The 22,606-nt window shown below is 40.5% G+C and overlaps 1 protein-coding gene across 1 annotated transcript; it reads right to left on the reverse strand.

Annotated features, from left to right (window-relative positions):
• Positions 1–1,926: 1,926 nt before the first annotated feature.
• On the reverse strand, positions 1,927–4,209 carry LOC127344646 (small ribosomal subunit protein uS8z/uS8w). Its single transcript, XM_051370958.2, has 4 exons — positions 4,098–4,209; positions 2,823–2,961; positions 2,585–2,745; positions 1,927–2,242 (listed from the first exon to the last, which is right to left on the reverse strand). Exons 2-4 carry the CDS (start codon positions 2,953–2,955, stop codon positions 2,144–2,146), a joined length of 393 nt encoding a protein of 130 aa, XP_051226918.1. The 5' UTR covers positions 2,956–2,961; positions 4,098–4,209; the 3' UTR covers positions 1,927–2,143.
• Positions 4,210–22,606: the final 18,397 nt, after the last annotated feature.

Here is a 22,606-nt window from a genome sequence, read left to right on the forward strand (position 1 = left end):
TAGTAGGTTCACGCAAAGATTTGATCTAGGTGACTACACACCAAAAGAACAACTTTCCAGCCCACGCTTCGTCATGCCACTCCAACACATACAGAGACCGTTCCCAAATCGTTTAAATCATTTCATAATAGGAGAGGGGCCAAAAGTCACCCGAGAAAAGGCATAGAATATACTTTGAATACTCCAAAGCGGATCAAAGCATGGGGCAGGAAAAGGAGAAGTTCCCATATGCTGAAGAATATGCCAAGGGAGATGCCTCACTTAGGTCACAAGGCCACCTAAGCCTCCACTCGCTGAAAGAAACCTCGTATGTGCGCTCTATAAATGGAGCCTAGCCCAGCATCTCCCATGGAGGACTCCTTCACCTGGGTTCTTCCTAAGTATATTACCCCCAACAATGGCTTGATGCTGCTGACAGCATGTAGCTCATGCTGCGTCTTTACTTCTCAGCTTCACCGGCGGCGATGACGGGCGGCGGTGCGCGGTGGAGGTATCTAGGCAGGTGTTAGGCCGTGTAGGGCAACTATACATCTTTGGCAGTGTATTGGTTCTTCATCCACAGGAAGATTGTAATGGAGTGTGTAAACTGTGCCTGCATCCCCCGGGTCCTCTCTAGTAGAAATTCCCCAGCTTGCATTTCTACAATTAAGACTAGTGCTCTCGTTATGGAGGCTACTTTGTACCTGTTTGCGGCGAGCTGGTATATATGTGTGAGATGTCAATTTTTTCATGCTGATCTCTGGAACTGGAAAGTTGTATTGTAAAGAGGGCCAGATGCCGAGTGCTCTCCTATCTCTTGGAGTAGAGTAGCCACTTTGTTACAAAACAATTGAAGTTTTTGTCCTAGCTCAAAGTTCTCAAAGTTTGACCAAATTTTTATATAAAAACATGTTAATATCTACAACAACAAATTTATATAGTACAGAAGTGTTTGGTTGATAAATCTAAAATAATAAAATTGGTGTTTTTTAGTTGATCAAACTTAAAATATTTGGACTTCAGACAAAACTAGAATTTCTATTATTTTCGAAAGGAGGGAGTACGCATTAACTCAGCTAATTGGTAAACAGTAGAGACCATCAATTAACAGAAATATTATTTTCGAAAGGAGGCAGTACACGTTAACTGAGCTAATTGGTAAACGGTACTACCTACTAACCTACATACCGGTTTATTGGGTACTACGTATTTGATGTAAAACTTTGACTGGTAAATTAGCCTACAAAATAGTAGTTATATGTCGCCAAAATTATAAGATTGGAAGCGTCTTTAAAATGTGAAACCAATGGTATATATTTTTTGACATACAGTTAAAATTTTGTTGCCTAAATTACTAGTCAAAGATTACACAAAAGTTTACAGGGAGTAGAGACCATCATCAATTAACAGAAATAAGAACCTTAACAATTAAGACTTAACATATATTGAAAATATTCCAATGAGCTGAGCTACAAAATTTTGGTTGTGGCTATGTGCGCATGGAATGCAGGTCAACATCGCTGGCTTGGTGGTTTTTAGGAGAAGGCGGTGGGAAAGAGCGTGTAATGCAGGCCAACACCGCTGGCTCGATGGTTTTTAGAAGGGTAGGTATGAGGGGAACACAGGGGTACAGGCAGTAGAGACAGCAAGTAAAGAAAGCAAACATACAGCTATGGTAGAATTTTGATGCCTCGGCGCATCAAGCACTTTCATGGACTAATACGACTGTCAGGATTGCCAAATATAATCACATGACTTCATTGAATCAGGATTGCCAAACGTAGGCACATAACTAGTTTGTGTCAGTTTAAAATACGAAATCATTTCGTTGAAAATAAAACTCAAAACCTTTTAGATTGTCCTAAAAAGGAAAAAAATAAAAAGTCAAAGGACTGATATCACAGCATATTCAAAACGGCAGTGGTGCAAAGGAATGAGACATGCCTCTGATCTCAATGGAATAACATCAAGATAGGATATAGATTTCAGAATTAACGACAGGCACAGCTCATAGTTTCAAACAAAGGCACCCAATCCAGAAGTGCATTACAGATTCCAGAATAACTTAACAAGCCGCGGCAGCTAGTCAGACAAAAAAGATAACTTAGGAGTTCTCTGGAAAATATCCTACTAACATATCTGAAGTACTTTCTGAACTTCCACTTCAGTAGAAAAAGCCAAGGACTTTGCCACCAACATTCTTGCGCCTTGCTTCCTCATGGTCCATGATCCCAGCAGAAGTTGTCAGCACAATGTAACCAAACTGCAAATAACAATAGAGAATGTAGATCAAGTTAATTATCACCATAGGCCCAAATGTCAAACACATAGCACTATACAGTTCGCCACAGAAGGTTCCATAGAAAATGTAACCAGGTTAGAGAATGTAGATCAAGTAAATTATCACCAAAGGCCCAAATGTCAAACACATAGCACTATACAGTTCACCATAGCAGGTTGCATTGATAATGTAACCAGGTTAGAGAATGTAGACCAAGTTAATTATCACCAAAGGCCCAAATGTCAAACACATAGCACTATAAAGTTTGCCACAGCAGGTTCCATACAAAATGTAACCAGCATTAAGATCAATCAGGCAACTGACCTGCCGAGATGGAAGAAGCCTGGCAGTCCATCCCTCAATCTCCTTGACACCAACATCAAAGCGAGGACTGATGACACCACACTTGTTCAGCCTGCCATTCAATTCGACCACGATTTTGCCAGACCTGTGATCATCAACGTACTCAAACTCACCGATGTATCCTGCATAAAAGGAAACCAAGTCAGGTAGAGATTCTCGAGGAGTAGTAACAAACTAGATTATGCAAGTCAAAACTAACCGTGCTTCTGCATGACGATAAGGAACTTGATGATGACCTTAGAAGAAGGCCTGATCATGACCTGCCTCTTGCCACGCTTTTCAGCGTTGTACATGGACTTGAGAGCATCATTCAGCACGCTGATTCTCACCATCCTTACCTGAAGAATAACCAACAGTACCACAAAGGGTGCAGAGGTAGTCTTTCAGAAACCATAACTCAAAAAACAGGCTGCCTTATATGCAGGTACAAACATAATAATTTTGACATTTGAACAAGTCAATATTCCAACCTAGGAAGGTCAACTAGGCACAGAAATGTCAAAATGTAGAACATGTCCCTCCATTTTCAGAAAATAAGCCATACACTGCTAGCATGCTTGGAGATTAAAAACCAGCTTTATGCATGTGCAACAAAATATAAGCCAATAACTAACATTTGATTCTGCTCAGCTGTTCCAATCGACATTTCCAGATAAGTCAATACAAGTGCCACGATACATAATGTAGTTATGATGATTGATAACTATCTAACTGAGAAAAAAAGGTAATGAAGTTCCAAAACGGAGCAACACATCCAGCCTAGGTGGATACAAGATGGTTTAAGAATGTACACTGATAAAGAAACGAAGTTATGATTTTTAAGCACAACAACGAAGAGACTAGCAGGTTAGTAACATCAGCTCATAAGTTAGATGAAGAGCTAGATGCAGATTTAAACCGACTTAAGTAAGATACTTGTAAGAAACCAAAAAAGAGTTTTATAGTTCTTTTCTAAAACGCATTTCCTAGATTAATCTGAACTGTATGAAGAGAAATCATGTACGGAGTACAAGTTCATTTTGTTTCTCTTATTTCATCGGCTCCATTCGCAGGCAGGTTAAAACCCAAAACCACTGAAAATGATCTTCAGAAACTATCCATGCTAACACACGAAACTGTAACATATATCCAATCTCATGAACAGGACAGAAAGGTAGAAAACACCAAAGCAATTTATGATTACCAAGGATTTCCAGCCAATTACTTCGCTCCAACACAAACTACCCTACCTCGCTACCAGATCGAACCTAACACGTCTACTCACAAGATGGTGAGTGCACTTGGTGAGCCTAAACGTAACACGTCTGCTCCCAGGATGGTGAGCGCACTGGGTGAGCCTAAACCCTGGCAGTTTGCCGCCGTCGGATCAAGATTCGCCGTCGTACGACTACACATCCTTGATAGCTACGCGCAGACCGGAGGAGCACAAAGAAAGGGAGAGATCGGGGCGCAGGTTTTCTCCTGTGAGTGGTACCTGTAGGGAGCGAGTCGAGCTCTGGCCGTGGCGGCGGCGGCTGCTGCTTGGGAGCGAGAGACGCGAGGAGGAAGGCGACGGCGCAGAGGGGGTTCTTCGGGAGGGCGTGGGATGTTATATGGGTGGATGGATAGCGTCCCTGCAGTCGGATCTGAATCGGACGGCGGTCGTTTGCTTCAAGATAGTTTGCCCTAGAATGACGTCCGTCCCTGGTGCTCACATATGGGCCATAGGAAGACGGCCTCGTTAGAGGCCGAAGTGGAGAGCCCATGTTGGTACGTCCTTCTAACGAGCCGGCCTTTTAGGTTTCTCATCGTTCACCTTGTGTCGATCCGATCCAGCCCATTTGCACCGTCACTACTCACTAGTGATTAGCCTAGGGTGCATGCCGGCTGGACACAACTAGTTGCATCCGTATTTTATTGTCGGATGTCATACTTCTAAACTTTTATTAAGAAATACGAAATAAATCTTAGATATATATTCTTTTGTGTGTTATGCGTCTATGAAGTTTCATCAAACCATTCGAAAATGTCTGGCCTGCAAAAAAAGACAAATGATACGTGAATATTTATGGAATACTATTCACTTTTTATTTTCTTTTTCACCATCGGTCACCTACGGTCATATTTTGTAAGAAATTTTATATGTGCACAAGATACAACATAACCCATGTCCACAATTTTATTTCACATTTTTTTTAAAGTCGAAAGTGTGACATCTGATAATGGGGTGCGGGCACAACTAGTTACGAAATATTCGCGCTCGGACAGGGAAACTCTCAGGTTGCTTGGGAGGATCTCCAGTCCATGATGTACGTGATAAACTGGCTGGATTGGCCAGGAACTTGGGGAGATGGGGACTTGAACTTGTCTTAAGTATAGTACAAGGTAATAGTGAGTCAACTGAAAACACCAATAATACAATTCTAGTGCTCATACCAAAGGTAAAGAATCCTACACTTTTGTTTCAATTCCGACTTATCAGTTTATGCAATGTGTTATATAAAATTGCCTAGAAATTGATAGCCAACCATCTCAAGATGATTCTCCCACAGATGTGTTATTGGTAGACTTGACAACATCATCTTGGCTTATGACTGTTTAAATTTTATCAAGAGGAACAAATCAAAGATGAATAGCTACTATGCTCTAAAACTTGACATGATGAAGGCATATGATCATGTCGAGTGGGGTTATTTGGAGGCTATCATGGTTAAGTTGGGTTTTTTCCAACAATGGATAAATGTGGTAATGGGAATGGTCACATCAGTCTCTTTTTATGTCCTATTCAATGATGGCAAACTTGATGGTTTTAAACCAACAAGAGGTATCTACCATAGCAAGGTGATGGAGTGAGAAATGCTAGGATCAGTAGCCATGCAAGAACTTGTGGAGTGGAGCCAGTCTGAGTCGTGGCCTTAATTGTATCTTCTGCTGCCAATAAAAACTTTGTATTGAGCCATGTGTGTGGCATGTTGTTCTTGTCTTGCCTCGGTAGCCATATAAACCATTTGTAGCACTTTGTGCCTATTTTGTAATGATATTCATGTGAGATGTGACTTTGTGACGTGTGTCTGATGCATGTAAAATGCATACATGAATTTTTTAGTACATATTCTCATATATTTACACAATATACAATGTTATATCGATGTTTTATATTGATTTGGGAGGATTTACCAATGATCTCTTTTATTTGGGTTATAACTCTTCAGAACAGGGAAACATTCTTTTGTGTATTTTTATCTTTCAATAACCTAACGAAGTCAAACGGATTTGAGGTTTTTCGAGGATTAATATTTTATTAAAAGAAGCACCTAGAACACTATAACCTCGCGAACGGAGGCCCGACGGCCAAACGGACCCAGTGGCACGGTCTTACCCAGGTCGCGCTACTCATGCTCATTCACACATCGAGCATCTGCAACCATCCGTCTTCAACCCGACATCAAGATCTTGACCTAAAATGCCTATATAAAGGTCCGCCGACGCATCCTGAAAGGAGGCGGCCACAAAAACACAGAAGCACCAAAATAGTATTAGAAGCACCGAAGATTGTAGAGGGAAACATTGTCGGGGCTACCGCTGGTTGGATCTTCGACCTCTCAAACGTCATCAACACCGCCAACATGATGAAGAAGGAGTAATCCACCTCTAGACTATGGGTTTTGTGGAAGTAGCTTGATCTATCTACATGATTATGGTCATATATATAATTCATATATGGTGGATTTTTTGTTTATGAGTTGATATTTGAGACTTGAATTATATTTATGTGCAAGATGTATTGATCGATGCATATTATGTACCACATTATTAATTACTTGTTACGATCAAACTTGTATGCAAGGGTGTGTGTGGGAGAACGTGTGTATTAGATGGAGTAACATGGTGGTGGGGATTGGATAATGATAGCAAATTCGAGAACTAATATGGCTTTTACCTTTATTTTGTTACCTTACTAGGAAGAAAGTAAATGCATGTGTCATATTGTCATCTAGTGAAATAAAAGGTGATCTTGTTCGTTCGAGGTAGCATATTGGTTATTCAAATATCGTGTCAAAGTACCTAAGTCAATGCTATGTTTATCTTAATTCTAGATTGCATGAAGTTTTCCCTTTCTAGAGGAGTATAGGTGAGATGTGTAACATAATATTTATGTTAGAACATGATGCACATACGGATCAAGTACACATTGAAAGTTCCACCAATATTGTATCTTCCATTAATTGTTCTATGTACATTACACTTTATCAGAGAATAGACAAGTGAACCCATGAACCCTAGTCCATTTTTTATTGTAAGAAATCACTTTTATCACCTTTTACTTTTTGCATTAATTAAATTCAAAAATACAAAAACACTTTTACTTCTGGCAAACACAAACAACCCCCCCCCCCCCCCCAAAAAAAATCGTATTATTTTATTACTTTGTTGCCTAGCTATAGATAGTTTACTTTTATTTATTTATAGTTTTATTTTTTGTTTACTAATATGAAACCTTGTGCTTGACAACCACTTGAGACAAGGCGATTACTTTGGTTTTTAGATGTTGCTTGAAGAGGACAGAAGAAGGGAACCTTGCAATTGCTCGAGAGTTCAATATTAAACTCTCGAGTCACCCTTGTGTGGAAAAGATGCTTGCTACAACACTCTTCACTTGAAGTTCCAACGTGGCACACAGAGTTGTTGCCATCCATATCCAATCATCTTGGGTTGGTGCACGAAGTGATTCACTGCTTTGACAAGATATGTCAAAGTCCAAAGTGTTAGTCTATATACAACTATGGTTTTGATCTTGGTCATCCTCTCCAGTTGATTCTTCTCTTGTTTGCATCTTAGGTTTAATACCTAAAGTGTATGTTGTTAAGCTCATAAATCAAATGCCTCACCTCTGAGTGTTGGCTACATTCTAATCCCCTAACCAAATTCTCTTCTTGTGCTTGTGTGAAGATTGTGAATATTCAAATGAAGATAAACTAGTTTAATTAGGTTCTGATTCAAATTTGTAATCTTCTTTTCATTCTAAATTTTGTGAAGACAATGTAATGTCCCAAATACTAATAAAGTGTGTGTCTGTTATATAGTATCAGATCTTTACTATTGAGAGTTAAGATGTAATATAGTTTGAATTCAAATTTGAATGTAAGATTCAAATTCTATTTTTGAATTCAAATGGTTGTATTTATTAATTTTCCATGTTTTCCTTTTTCTGCTACATATCAACAAGGATTATCTCGAAACCAAACATAACTCTGATGACAACTCCTATTTCAGGAATTATCGTGTTATGATCTCGATCACTTTGAGTTTTAAGCAAAAGAAAAAAATCCCCCACATTTTAAGATGAATACACAAATCCTGAACCCGTGCATATCCTATAAACCTATGGTGTTACAATATCCACCTCTCATCGAAGCCTAGCTTGTGCATCATATTCTTCAGAAAAAACCCGTTTCACTTTATCATACGCTTTACGCATATCTAACTTCATATCACAATAACCAACACCTCTTGGAACGTTTGTTCTTAATGCTATGGACAAATTCATACACCACAAGGAAACTAGCTATACGTCCATGCACAATCCCACTTTGCATTGGAGAATTAACCTCAAGGAAAATATTATTTTAACATGAGTGCCAACATCATTGATTCGATCATAGAGATCACATTGCACAAACTGATTAGGAGAAATTGAGACACCAACTCTGAATCATCAATTTTTGGGATAAAAACCATCATGATATTAATCACACATGTATTTAGATATTGCAATATCTCATGAGTGATCTCCTCACCACATATGTTCCAAAAATTCTTGTAAAAAATTGCATGAAGTCCATCTAGGCTAGGATCTTTGTAGTCTCGAATACTAAACACAACTTTCTTTACATCATGAGAATAAATGGGAGCCACTGATCGTTCATTTCTTGTGTTACCTTTGGTTGAATTTTGTCTAAAACCTTCGAGCCTCTCTCTTTCGTCTGTTATTGGACTGCTCAAAGCCTTGTTGAGTTCACTCTACGCCTTTCTCATTTTTTTCTTTGGATTCTTGACAACCGAAACGTCCCATGCATGCAACACACGATGCAAATGGGCCAGCTTTTCCCACATGCCACCATCAGGGACATCGCTGTTTAAACAAAAAAAAATTGGAAGGGTTGTAGACCCAAGGAATTACTAGTTCCCAACCGCGGGTGGAGTGAAATCCCACAAAAAATTCAGTAACTAAAAGAATAAAAATCTTATATTGAGTCATTTAAATTATAGAATAATCCTTGAACCCAAGAATTAAAAATGACAAGTTCCTTTTTACGCAGGAAAAAAACACTTAGAATAGCCAAACATATTATATTTTTCGAGAAATGCAAAATGATATGGATATGATCGAGGCTGCGGCCTAGGATTGTTCGACCATCTCCCTAAAACCCTTTTCCTTAAGACATTTTGCCTCAAACTTCTTGCATCGCTTGCTTTGATTCGCCACGGGCAACTGAAAATATGTATCAAGAAGAATAGGCCGGTGATCTGACCTAGTGAATTGAAGAGTTTGTACCACAACTCCTGGATGCATTATATTCCAAGCACCATTATCTACCACCCTATCAGGTCTCTCTCTAATTCGACCTTGCTTCCAATTATACTTGTCACCTGAAAAGCCAAGGTGTTGTGGGTATACTTTATAGGTCTACCAATGATAGTGGCTAGATTCGGCAAACCTGGGGGGCCCATAGACGGTGATGGTGGGATACGGCCCATCGGGCGGCCCAGTTGATGTTGATCAAGATGGAGGAAGTCCAGCCCAGAAACAAGGAGTCGTATCCAAACTGACCTATCCTTGGAGTCGGATCTGCCCTGGCCCATCAGGGGTAGCCGGATCTAGTACGGCGTATTAGGAATAGGCGGATCCTTGACGTGCACGGCAATGTAATATTTCGTAGTTAGGCAAGATTGTATTCCGGCTAGTACTCTTCGTAGATACCCTAGATCCTGGCGCCTTTATAAGCCGGATCCTGGGAGCCCTAGAGGCACAACCACAACTCGTTGTAACAATGCGAAAGCACCCAGATAATTCCAGACAAGCAGCAGTAGGCCCTGTTGATACGTGTAAAACGTATCTACTTTCCCGAACACTTTTGCTATTGTTTTGCCCCTAATTTGTGTATTTTGGATACAACTAACACGGACTAACGCTGTTTTCAGCAGAATTTCTCTGGTGTCTTGTTTTTGTGCAGAAATTCAACTTTCGGGAAAATCCTCGGAATTTATACCAAAGGGCCTATTTTACCAGAAAACTCACGGAGCCAGAAGGGCAAGCCAGGTGGAGGCCCGAGGGCCCCACACACCAGGCCGGCGCGGCCCGGGGGGGGCGCGCCGCCCTAGTGTGTGGCCCCCTCGGCTGGCCTCCGACGCCCCCCTCTGGACTACTTAAGGGGTTCGATCTAAAAAACGCGAAAGAGAAGTCGAAGTCGCCAGAAACCCTCCAGTACGCCGCCACATCGCGAAACTCCGTCTCGGGGACCAGAAACTCCGTTCTGGCACTCCGCCGGGATGGGGAATTGGAGGAGATCATCGCCATCATCACCACCGACGCCTCTCCATCGACCAGCAATGCTTTCCCCATCCATGTGTGAGTAATTCCCCCGCTGTAGGCTGAAGGGGATGGTAGGGATTGGATTAGATTGGTCATGTAATAGCATAAGATTATTAGGGCATAGTGCCTAGTGTCCGTAATTGGTACTTTGATGATATTGTTGCAACTTGTTATGCTTAATGCTTGTCACTAGGGCCCGAGTGCCATGATCTCAAATCTGAACATGTTATTGTTTCATCATGATATGCATTGTTTTATGATCTTACCTGCAAGTTGTATACACATGTCGCTGTCCGGAACCAAAGGCCCCGAAGTGACAGAAATTGGGACAACCGGAGGGGATGGCGGTGATGTGAGGATCACATGTGTTCACGGAGTGTTAATGCTTTGTTCCGGTACTCTATTAAAAGGAGTACCTTAATATCCAGTAGATTCCCTAGAGGCCTGATACGTCTCCGACGTATCGATAATTTCTTATGTTCCATGCTTGTTTTATGACTATACCTACATGTTTTGTTCACACTTTATATCGTTTTTATGCGTTTTCCGGAACTAACCTATTGACGAGATGCCGAAGTGCCAGTTCCTGTTTTCTGCTGTTTTTGGTTTCAGAAATCCTAGTAAGGAAATATTCTCAGAATTGGACGAAATCAACGCCCAGAGTCTTAGAATTGGATGAAGCTTCCAGAACACCCGAGAGTCGCCAGAGGGGGGCCACAGGCCCACCAGATGATAGGCTGGCGCGGCCCAGGCCTTGGCCGCGCCGCCTTACTGTGTCGTCGCCTCGTCGACCTTCCGACTCCGCCTCTTCGCCTATATAAAGGTCCCTGACCTAAATCTTCGATACGGAAAAGCCACGGTACGAGAAACCTTCCAGAGCCGCCGCCATCGCGAAGCCAAGATCTGGGGGACAGGAGTCTCTGTTCCGGCACGCCGCCGGGACGGGGAAGTGCCCCCGGAAGGCTTCTCCATCGACACCGCTGCCATCTCCACCGCCATCTTCATCAACGCTGCTGTCTCCCATGAGGAGGGAGTAGTTCTCCATCGAGGCTAAGAGATGTACCGGTAGCTATGTGGTTAATCTCTCTCCTATGTACTTCAATACAATGATCTCATGAGCTGCCTTACATGATTGAGATTCATATGAGTTTTGTATCACTATTCATCTATGTGCTACTCTAGTGATGTTATTAAAGTACTCTATTCCTCCTGCACGGTGTAATGGTGACAGTGTGTGCATCGTGTAGTACTTGGTGTAGGTTATGATTGTAATCTCTTGTAGATTATGAAGTTAATTATTGCTATGATAGTATTGATGTGATCTATGCCTCCTTCATAGTGTGATGGTGACAGTGTGCATGCTATGTTAGTACTTGGTGTAGTTGTGTTGATCTATCATGCACTCTAAGGTTATTTAAATATGAACATTGAATGTTGTGGAGCTTGTTAACTCCGGCATTGAGGGTTCGTGTAATCCTACACAATTAGTGGTGTTCATCATCCAACAACAGAGTGTAGAGTGGTTTTATTATGTGATCAATGTTGAGAGTGTCCACTAGTGAAAGTATGATCCCTAGGCCTTGTCTCCAAATATCGCTATCATTGCTTGTTTCTTGTTTCTTGCATCTGTATTGCCTGCAATATTACCACCATCAACCACACGCCAGTTGTAGCATCAAGCTATTTTCTGGTGTCGTTACTACTGCTCATATATATTCATACCACCTGTATTTCACTATCTCTTCGCCGAACTAGTGCACCTATACATCTGACAAGTGTATTAGGTGTGTTGGGGACACAAGAGACTTCTTGCTTTGTGGTTGCAGGGTTGCATGAGAGGGATATCTTTGACCTCTTCCTCCCTGAGTTCGATAAACCTTGGGTGATCCACTTAAGGGAAACTTGCTGCTGTTCTACAAACCTCTGCTCTTGGAGGCCCAACACTGTCTACAAGAATAGAAGCACCCGTAGACATCAAACACTTTTCTGGCGCCGTTGCCGGGGAGGAAAGGTAAAAGGTACTCACACTCCGGATCTCGGCTACTAAGCTATTTTCCGGCGCCGTTGTAAGTACTCGAAGCTATTTCCTTTAGATCCTGCAATTGCATCTTTTTGTTTCTTGTTTTACACTAGTTTGGCATAATGGAAAGCAACATGGAGCTTTTTATTCTTTTTCCTGAGTTAAGACATGGATGGTTTGATGCGAAAATTAAAAAACCCATGGAACATATTAGTATGAATACTTTGAACACCATTGTTGCTAATGATATGGAAAATTCTAAGCTTGGGGAAGCTGGTTTTGATGAGCATGATCTTTTTAGTCCCCAAAGCATTGAGGAGAAAATTTTCTTTGATGATACTTTGCCTCCTATTTATGATGATTATAATGATAGTAGTCTTTTGGTGCCACCTGTTATGGAGGATAAATTTGATTATGATTACAATATGCCTCCTATATTTGATGATGAGAATAATAATGATAGCTACTTTGTTGAATTTGCTCCCACTACAACTAATAAAATTGATTATGCTTATGTTGGGAGTAGTAATAATTTTATGCATGAGACTCATGATAAGAATGCTTTATGTGATAGTTATATTTATGAGTTTGCTCATGTTGCTACTGAAAGTTATTATGAGAGAGGAAAATATGGTTGTAGAAATTTTCATGTTACTAAAACACCTCTCTATATGCTGAAAATCTTGAAGCTGCACTTGTTTTATCTTTCTATGCTTGTTGCATTATGCTTCATGAACTTGTTTATTTACAAGATTCCTTTTCATAGGAAGCATGTTAGACTTAAATGTGTTTTGAATTTGCTTCTTGATGCTCTCTTTTACTTCAACTACTATTTCTTGCGAGTGCATCATTAAAACTGCTGAGCCCATCTTAATGGCTATAAAGAAAGAACTTCTTGGGAGATAACCCATGTGTTTATTTTGCTACAGTAATTTTGTTTTATATTTGAGTCTTGGAAGTTGTTACTACTGTAGCAACCCCTCCTTATCTTATTTTTATTGTATTGTTGTGCCAAGTAAAGTCTTTGATAGCAAGGTTGATACTAGATTTGGATTACTGCGCAGAAACAGATTTCTTGCTGTCACGAATCTGGGCTGAATTCTCTGTAGATAACTCAGAAAATTCTGCCAATTTACGTGAGTGATCCTCAGATATGTACGCAACTTTCATTCAATTTTAGCATTTTCATTTGAGCAAGTCTGGTGCCTATTAGAAATTCGTCTTTACGGACTATTCTGTTTTGACAGATTCTGCCTTTTATTTCGCATTGCCTCTTTTGCTATGTGGGATGGATTTCTTTGTTCAATTAACTTCCAGTAGCTTTGAGCAATGTCCAGAAGTGTTAAGAATGATTGTGTCACCTCTGAACATGTGAGTTTTTGATTATGCACTAACCCTCTAATGAGTTTGTTTCGAGTTTGGTGTGGAGGAAGTTTTCAAGGGTCAACAGAGGAGGATGATACAATATGATCAAGGAGAGTGAAAGCTCTAAGCTTGGGGATGCCCCGATGGTTCATACCTGCATATTTCAAGAAGACTCAAGCATTTAAGCTTGGGGATGCCCAAGGCATCCCCTTCTTCATCGACAAATTATCAGGTTCCTTCTCTTGAAACTATATTTTTATTCGGTCACATCTTATGTACTTTACTTGGAGCGTCTGTGTGTTTTTGTTTTTGTTTTTGTTTGAATAAATGCTTGTGTGGGAGAGAGACACGCTCCGCTGGTTCGTATGAACACATGTGTTCTTATCTTTTAATATTCATGGCGAAGGTTGAAACTGCTTTGTTAATTATTATATGGTTGGAAACAGAAAATGCTACATGTGGTAATTGGTATGATGTCTTGAATAATTTGATACTTGGCAATTGTTGTGCTCATGTTTAAGCTCTTGCATCATATACTTTGCACCTATTAGTGAAGAAATACATAGAGCTGGCTAAAATTTGGTTTGCATGATTGGTCTCTCTAAGGTCTAGATATTTTCTGGTAAAGGTGTTTGAACAACAAGGAAGACGGTGTAGAGTCTTATAATGCTTGCAATATGTCTTTTATGTAAGTTTTGTTGTACTAGTTCATACTTGTGTTTGCTTCAAACAACCTTGCTAGCCTAAGCCTTGTATTGAGAGCGATTACTTCTCATGCATCCAAATCGTTGAGCCAAAAACTATGCCATTTGTGTCCACCATACCTACCTACTACATGGTATTTCTCCGCCATTCCAAAGTAAATTGCTTGAGTGCTATCTTTAAACACTTCAAAAGTCATTATCTCTTATTTGTGTCAATGTTTTATAGCTCATGAGGAAGTACGTGGTGTTTATCTTTCAATCTTGTTGGGCAACTTTCACCAATGGACTAGTGGCTTCATCCGCTTATCCAATAACTTTGCAAAAAGAGCTGGCAATGGGATTCCCAGTCCCAAATTAATTAACCATCATAATGTTACAAAAATAGACACTCCTCCATGGTATGTGATTGTTGGACGGCACCCGAGGATTCGGTTAGCCATGGCTTGAGAAAGCAAAGGTGGGGAGGAGTGTCATCTAAATAAAACTAAATAAAAAAGGCACTCCTTCATGGTATGAGATTGTTGGCAGGCACCCGAGGATTCGGTTAGCCATGGTTTGTGAAAGTAAAGGTTGGAAGGAGTGCCACCCAAAAATAAAAATGTTTCATGGGAGCCGCTCTTTGAAAGTCTGTCTGGCAAGGGGGTTAGAGTGCCCATTACCATTCGTTGACAACAACAAACACCTCTCAAAACTTTATTTTTATGCTCTCTCTATGTTTTCAAAATAAAAGCTCTAGCACAAATATAGCAATCCATGCTTCCCTCTGCGAAGGGCCTTTCTTCTACTTTTATGTTGAGTTAGTTTACCCATTTCTCTCTATCTTAGAAGCAAACACTTGTGTTAACTGTGCATTGATTCCTACATACTTGCATATTGCACTTATTATATTACTTTATGTTGACAATATCCATGAGATATACATGTTACAAGTTGAAAGCAACCGCTGAAACTTAATCTTCCTTTGTGTTGCTTCAATGCCTTTATTTAGAATCTATTGCTTTATGAGTTAACTCTTATGCAAGACTTATTGATGCTTGTCTTGAAAGTACTATTCATGAAAAGTCTTTGCTATATGATTCAGTTGTTTACTCATTGTCTTTATCATTGCTTTGAATCGCTGCATTCATCTCATATACTTTACAATAGTATGATTAAGATCATGTTGGTAGCATGTCACTTCAGAAATTATCTTTGTTATCATTTACCTACTCGAGGACGAGTAGGAACTAAGCTTGGGGATGCTGATACGTCTCCGACGTATCGATAATTTCTTATGTTCCATGCTTGTTTTATGACTATACCTACATGTTTTGTTCACACTTTATATCGTTTTATGCGTTTTCCGGAACTAACCTATTGACGAGATACCGAAGTGCCAGTTCCTGTTTTCTGCTGTTTTTGGTTTCAGAAATCCTAGTAAGGAAATATTCTCGGAATTGGACGAAATCAACGCCCAGAGTCTTAGAATTGGACGAAGCTTCCAAAACACCCGAGAGTCGCCAGAGGGGGGCCACAGGCCCCCCAGATGATAGGCTGGCGCGGCCCAGGCCTTGGCCGCGCCGCCTTACTGTGTCGTCGCCTCGTCGACCTTCCGACTCCGCCTCTTCGCCTATATAAAGGTCCCTGACCTAAATCTTCGATACGGAAAAGCCACGGTACGAGAAACCTTCCAGAGCCGCCGCCATCGCGAAGCCAAGATCTGGGGGACAGGAGTCTCTGTTCCGGCACGCCGCCGGGACGGGGAAGTGCCCCGGGAAGGCTTCTCCATCGACACCGCTGCCATCTCCACCGCCATCTTCATCAACGCTGCTGTCTCCCATGAGGAGGGAGTAGTTCTCCATCGAGGCTAAGGGCTGTACCGGTAGCTATGTGGTTAATCTCTCTCCTATGTACTTCAATACAATGATTTCATGAGCTGCCTTACATGATTGAGATTCATATGAGTTTTGTATCACTATTCATCTATGTGCTACTCTAGTGATGTTATTAAAGTACTCTATTCCTCCTGCACGGTGTAATGGTGACAGTGTGTGCATCGTGTAGTACTTGGCGTAGGTTATGATTGTAATCTCTTGTAGATTATGAAGTTAATTATTGCTATGATAGTATTGATGTGATCTATGCCTCCTTCATAGTGTGATGGTGACAGTGTGCATGCTATGTTAGTACTTGGTGTAGTTGTGTTGATCTATCATGCACTCTAAGGTTATTTAAATATGAACATTGAATGTTGTGGAGCTTGTTAACTCCAGCATTGAGGGTTCGTGTAATCCTACACAATTAGTGGTGTTCATCATCCAACAACAGAGTGTAGAGTGGTTTTATTATGTGATCAATGTTGAGAGTGTCCACTAGTGAAAGTATGATCCCTAGGCCTTGTCTCCAAATACTGCTATCGCTGCTTGTTTACTGTTTTACTACATCTGTACTGCCTGCAATATTACCACCATCAACCACACGCCAGTTGTAGCATCAAGCTATTTTCTGGTGCCGTTACTACTGCTCATATATATTCATACCACCTGTATTTCACTATCTCTTCACCGAACTAGTGCACCTATACATCTGACAAGTGTATTAGGTGTGTTGGGGACACAAGAGACTTCTTGCTTTGTGGTTGCAGGGTTGCATGAGAGGGATATCTTTGACCTCTTCCTCCCTGAGTTCGATAAACCTTGGGTGATCCACTTAAGGGAAACTTGCTGCTGTTCTACAAACCTCTGCTCTTGGAGGCCCAACACTGTCTACAAGAATAGAAGCACCCGTAGACATCAAGCACTTTTCTGGCGCCGTTGCCGGGGAGGAAAGGTAAAAGGTACTCACACTCCGGATCTCGGCTACTAAGCTATTTTCCGGCGCCGTTGTAAGTACTCGAAGCTATTTCCTTTAGATCCTGCAATTGCATCTTTTTGTTTCTTGTTTTACACTAGTTTGGCATAATGGAAAGCAACATGGAGCTTTTTATTCTTTTTCCTGAGTTAAGACATGGATGGTTTGATGCGAAAATTAAAAAACCCATGGAACATATTAGTATGAATACTTTGAACACCATTGTTGCTAATGATATGGAAAATTCTAAGCTTGGGGAAGCTGGTTTTGATGAGCATGATCTTTTTAGTCCCCCAAGCATTGAGGAGAAAATTTTCTTTGATGATACTTTGCCTCCTATTTATGATGATCTGCAAATGCCCTGCTTTGATTGTTACATGAGTTTCTCTCATCCATGCAACGCCCGTCATCCATCCCTGTGCCTACAGTATTTCAATCCTGCTGTTTACTAAAATCACTACTGCTGTCTTTGTTACTCTGCTGCTGTTATTTCACTACTGCTACTGCTATAAAACTGTTACTACTGATAAACTCTTGCGAGCAAGTCTGTTTCCAGGTGCAGCTGAATTGACAACTCCGCTGTTAAGGCTTTCAAGTATTCTTTGTCTCCCCTTGTGTCGAATCAATAAATTGGGTTTTACTTCCCGCGAAGACTATTGCGATCCCCTATACTTGTGGGTTATCAAGACTGTTTTCTGGCGCCGTTGCCGGGCAGCATAGCTTTATTTGGAGGTTCACTTGGATTGATATTGTTCGCTGCAAATTCTCCATCATGGGTAAATCTCGCGATCCTAAAGTCGCCATATTACCATCCACTACAAGAAAAGGTACAACTCTGAGTACCTCTGCTACTCTTGATTCACCATCTGTGATAAGTCAACTTGTTTCACCGCCGCAAGCTTCACTTGCTGGTACTTCTGCTGAATCTGAAAACTCTCATAATATTGATAATGTTTCTGCTGTGCTTGATGATAGTGGTTCATTGGGATCCTTTCTAGATGCTACAATTGCTAGGTCTAGACAAATTGAAAATGCTGAAACTCCTAATGAAAATGCTGCTACACCTGTTAATTCACCTGAACTTGATTATTCTAGTGATGATCCTGATGAGGATTATGTGGAGCTTAATGATGATTTTATTAATAGATGCAATGCTACTGCTGATGCAAGAAAAATTAAAAAGTTTCTCGCACAATATACTGTTAGACATAAGTTATCTCCTGATCCTAAATTTGCCACATCTCCTATATGCATTAAGGATAAAGATTATGATTTTTCTCTTGATCTATCTCATATAGCTATTGTTGAGAAAACACCCTTTTGTGGTACTGAAAAGGAAAGTGCTGTAGAACACATGAATGAACTTTCTTCTATGAGTAGCTTGTTTTCTGATGATGTCAAGATGCGTACTTATTTTGTTGCTAAAAAATTTCCGTTCTCATTAAAGGATGATGCTAAAACTTGGTATAATAATTTGCCTCCTGGTTCTATTAAAAGTCCAGGTGATTTGCTTGATGTTTTCTTTCGGAAATAATTTCCTGCTAGTGCTCAACATGCTGCTTTACAGAAAATTTATAGCTTTGACCAGGAAGATGGAGAGAAATTTCCTGAAGCATGGGCAAGATTTTGTTCTCTTATCAGGGCTCGACCTAGACATGATTTGGAAAAGCATGATTTACTTAATATATTCTATAGTGGACTAACCGTTGAGTCTAGAGCATATTTGGATAGTTATGCTGGTTGTGTTTTCAGGAAAAGAACTCCAGACGAAGCTGAAGAATTATTGGCTAAAATAGGCCGGAATCATGATGATTGGACTACACCTGAACCAACTCCGACGCCAATATTGAAGAAGAGGGGTTTAATTAAATTGAATGATGAAGATATGAGGGAAGCCAAGAAGTCTCTTAAGGAGAAAGGTATTAGATTCGAAGATGTGAAGAATCTACCTCCCATAGAAAATATATGTGAGATAATTCCCCCTTCATCCATGATTGAGGTAAACTCCCTTCAACGCTTTACTAGGGAAGATATTCCGTATCCGAAACCTCCTGCTCAATGCTTAGATGAGTTTGATAATTATATTGTTAAGCAAGAAAATTTTAATATGAGAGTAGAGAATCATCTAATGGAAAATTCTCAAGCTATTAGCAATTTGCATGATATTGTGGAGAGAACCTCCAATGATGTTAAGATGCTTGTTAAACATTTTCAAATGGTTCAAACTCAAATTAATCAACTCACTAAAGTGAAAAATGACTTGTTAAAAAATAATTCTAAAGAGAAACATGCTTATGAAGTAACAACTAGAGGCAGTGTCTCTACCCAGGATCCTCTATATCCTGAAGGGCATCCCAAAAGAGTTGAACAAGATTCTCAACGAATTGAACCTAGTGCTCCTTCTAAGAAAAAGAAGAAGAAACATAAAAATGTTGTAGAATCCTCTGAACCTGTTAATGATCCTAATAGTATTTCTATTTCCGATGCTGAAACTGAAAGTGGTAATGAACATGATAATGATAATGATAATGATAAGAATGATGCTTCTGATAAAGAAGAGGTTGAGGATGAACCTGAAAAGCATGCTAAAAATAAAAAGTATACTAAAGAAGATTTTATTGCTAAGAAACATGGTAATGAAAGGGAACCTTGGGTGCAAAAGCAAATGCCTTTTCCTGCTAAGAAATTAAAATCAAAGGAAGAAGAACACTATAATAAATTTTGCGATTGGATGAAACCTTTATTCTTGCAAATCCCTTTGACTGATGCTATTAAATTGCCTCCTTATTCAAAGTACATGAAAGATATTGTCACTAACAAAAGGAAAATCCCCAATGAGGAGATTTCCACTATGCTTACTAATTACTCTTTCAATGGCAAGGTTCCAAAGAAGTTGGGCGACCCAGGTATACCGACTATTCCTTGTTCTATTAAGAGTAATTACGTTAGAACTGCTCTATGTGACTTGGGAGCCGGTGTTAGTGTTATGCCTTTTTCTCTTTATAAGAGACTTTATTTAGATAAGTTGATACCTACTGATATATCTTTGCAAATGGCTGATAAATCTACTGCTATTCATGTTGGTATATGTGAGGATGTTCCTGTTCAAGTTACTAATAACTGCTTGATATTAACTGATTTTGTTGTGTTGGAAATGCCTGAAGATGATAATATGTCTATTATTCTTGGGAGACCTTTTCTTAACACCGCAGGGGCTGTTATTGATTGCAATAAAGGAAAAGTTACTTTCAATGTTGATGATAAGGAGCATGCCGTTTATTTTCCCAAGAGGATTGATAAAGTATGTGGAGTTAATACCATTTCTAACGTGAGAACTATCAAAGTTGGAACTATTGATTGTCCTATATATGAGCCTAAAGAAGGATATCAAAATCTTATGATTTGATCCATATCAATACAATTCAAGGTAACATGATTGATTTGAGGTTTATTTCTTCTTATGCTATGTAAAATTTATTTGGTGGCAAGACTTGATCAACCTTGTTAACAAATACTTTTTATATGCATAGAGGAGGTAAACAACATCTCTTTCTTCCTCCACTTGTTCTACTTACTGTAGCATTTTTGTTTTGCAAAGTTCCTTAGTTGTATAGAAATTTCAAAATCTTTTTCTGTCCAGTAATAATAAACTTAATACCCAGAAATGTGCATTTTTCAAAGTTTTCAAAAATTCACAAAATTATACCGTTGGTCCTATTTTTCGAAGAGGCACCTGGGAGCACCTGGGGATGACCAGTGGGGCACCCCAGGGTGGCACCCCACAGGCCGGCGCGGCCTGGAGGGGGGGCGCGCCACCCTGGTGTGTGGGCTCCCCCTTGCCCCACTTCTTTATCTCTTCCTCCCACACTCTTCTCTCTCCCGAAAAAACCAGCACCAGTTTCCTCTCACTCGTGTTTCTGCTCAAGAGCTCAAGATTTCTCGATCTCTTTGCTCAGCCCAGATTTCTATCTGAAATTCGGCACATTTGCTCTCCGGTATGTGACTCCTCCGATTATCCAAGTAGAATTTTGTTTGGTTGAGTATATCTTGAATATTTTGCTGCTGTAGGTAACATGTTTAGTGAGCTTGCATGCTTGTTCTAAGATGTATAAACTAGTTTTGATGCATGATTAGTACTCTAGCAAGTTCCTATAGTAGTTCCCCTCAATTATATGTCACCAAATCAAATTTTATAATGTTTGTTGAAAATTTCAGAAAATGGAGTGTAATAGACATCAACTAAACCAGCAAGAATTGGAGGTGCAACAAGTCATGAGAGTGAACCGCGAAGAGGGAGTATACCCCTCTTACTACCCGTGCACAGATTTCATGAGAAGTGCAGGAATCTTGGGAGATGTTCAGAATCTAATCTCTCGTGCAGGGTTGAATGATTTTGTTGATGGAGAACCATGCCAATATGCAAAATTGACTATGTCTATTGTGCAGGATTTTAAGTTCAATTGGTCGCAATCTAACCCCATGGTTCAGTAAAAATTTATAATAAAACTGTCAACTTGTCATTCGATGATTTTTGTACAGCAATTAGAGTGCCGCAATGGGGATCATGCGAGAAGGTAAGGGGATCGCCGCGAGAGCTCTTAAACCTCTTCGAGATGATTTGTCATGGAAGGAGCTTCTCGGAGGATGGTGGTAAAATTAGTAGCATTCAACTCCCAGCTATCCGCTACTTTGCTTATTTTATTAGTAAGTGCGTTCTTGCTAGAAAGAATGGTAGTAAATTATCTATCCAGGATTTAGCTTTTCTAGCTGTTGCACTACAAAGTAATAGGGCTTATAATTTGGGTGCATTGATAGCCTACAGACTTGCTACTAACTATGAGAAGGGCGGAGTTTGTGGAGGTCTCATCGCCTCTCGTTTACTAGCTTTGCATGGTGTAGAACCTTGATACGTCTCCGACGTATCGATAATTTCTTGTGTTCCATGCCACATTATTGATGTTATCTACATGTTTTATGCACACTTTATGTCATATTTGTGCATTTTCTGGAACTAACCTATTAACAAGATGCCGAAGTGCCAGTTCCTGTTTTCTGCTGTTTTTGGTTTCAGAAATCCTAGTAACGAAATATTCTCGGAATTGGACGAAATCAACGCCAAGGTTCCTATTTTGCCCGGAAGCATCCAGAACACCCGAGAGCCACCAGGGAGGGGGCACAGGCCCACCAAACCACAGGCCGGCGCGGCCAGGGGGGGCCCGCGCCACCCTATGGTGTGGGCACCCCTTCGACCCTCTGGCGCCGCCTCTTCGCCTATTTAAAGCCTCCGTCGCGAAAACCCTGAGACGTTCGACGAAACCAGAGAAAACCTTCCAGAGCCGCCGCCATCGCGAAGCCAAGATCTGGGGGACAGGAGTCTCTGTTCCGGCACGCTGCCGGAATGGGGAAGTGCCCCCGGAAGGCTTCTCCATCGACACCGCTGCCATCTCCACCGCCATCTTCATCACCGCTGCTGCTCCCATGAGGAGGGAGTA

The sequence above is a fragment of the Lolium perenne genome, chromosome 3, assembly GCF_019359855.2.
Source record: "Lolium perenne isolate Kyuss_39 chromosome 3, Kyuss_2.0, whole genome shotgun sequence".
Classification (NCBI taxonomy): Eukaryota; Viridiplantae; Streptophyta; class Magnoliopsida; order Poales; family Poaceae; genus Lolium; species Lolium perenne.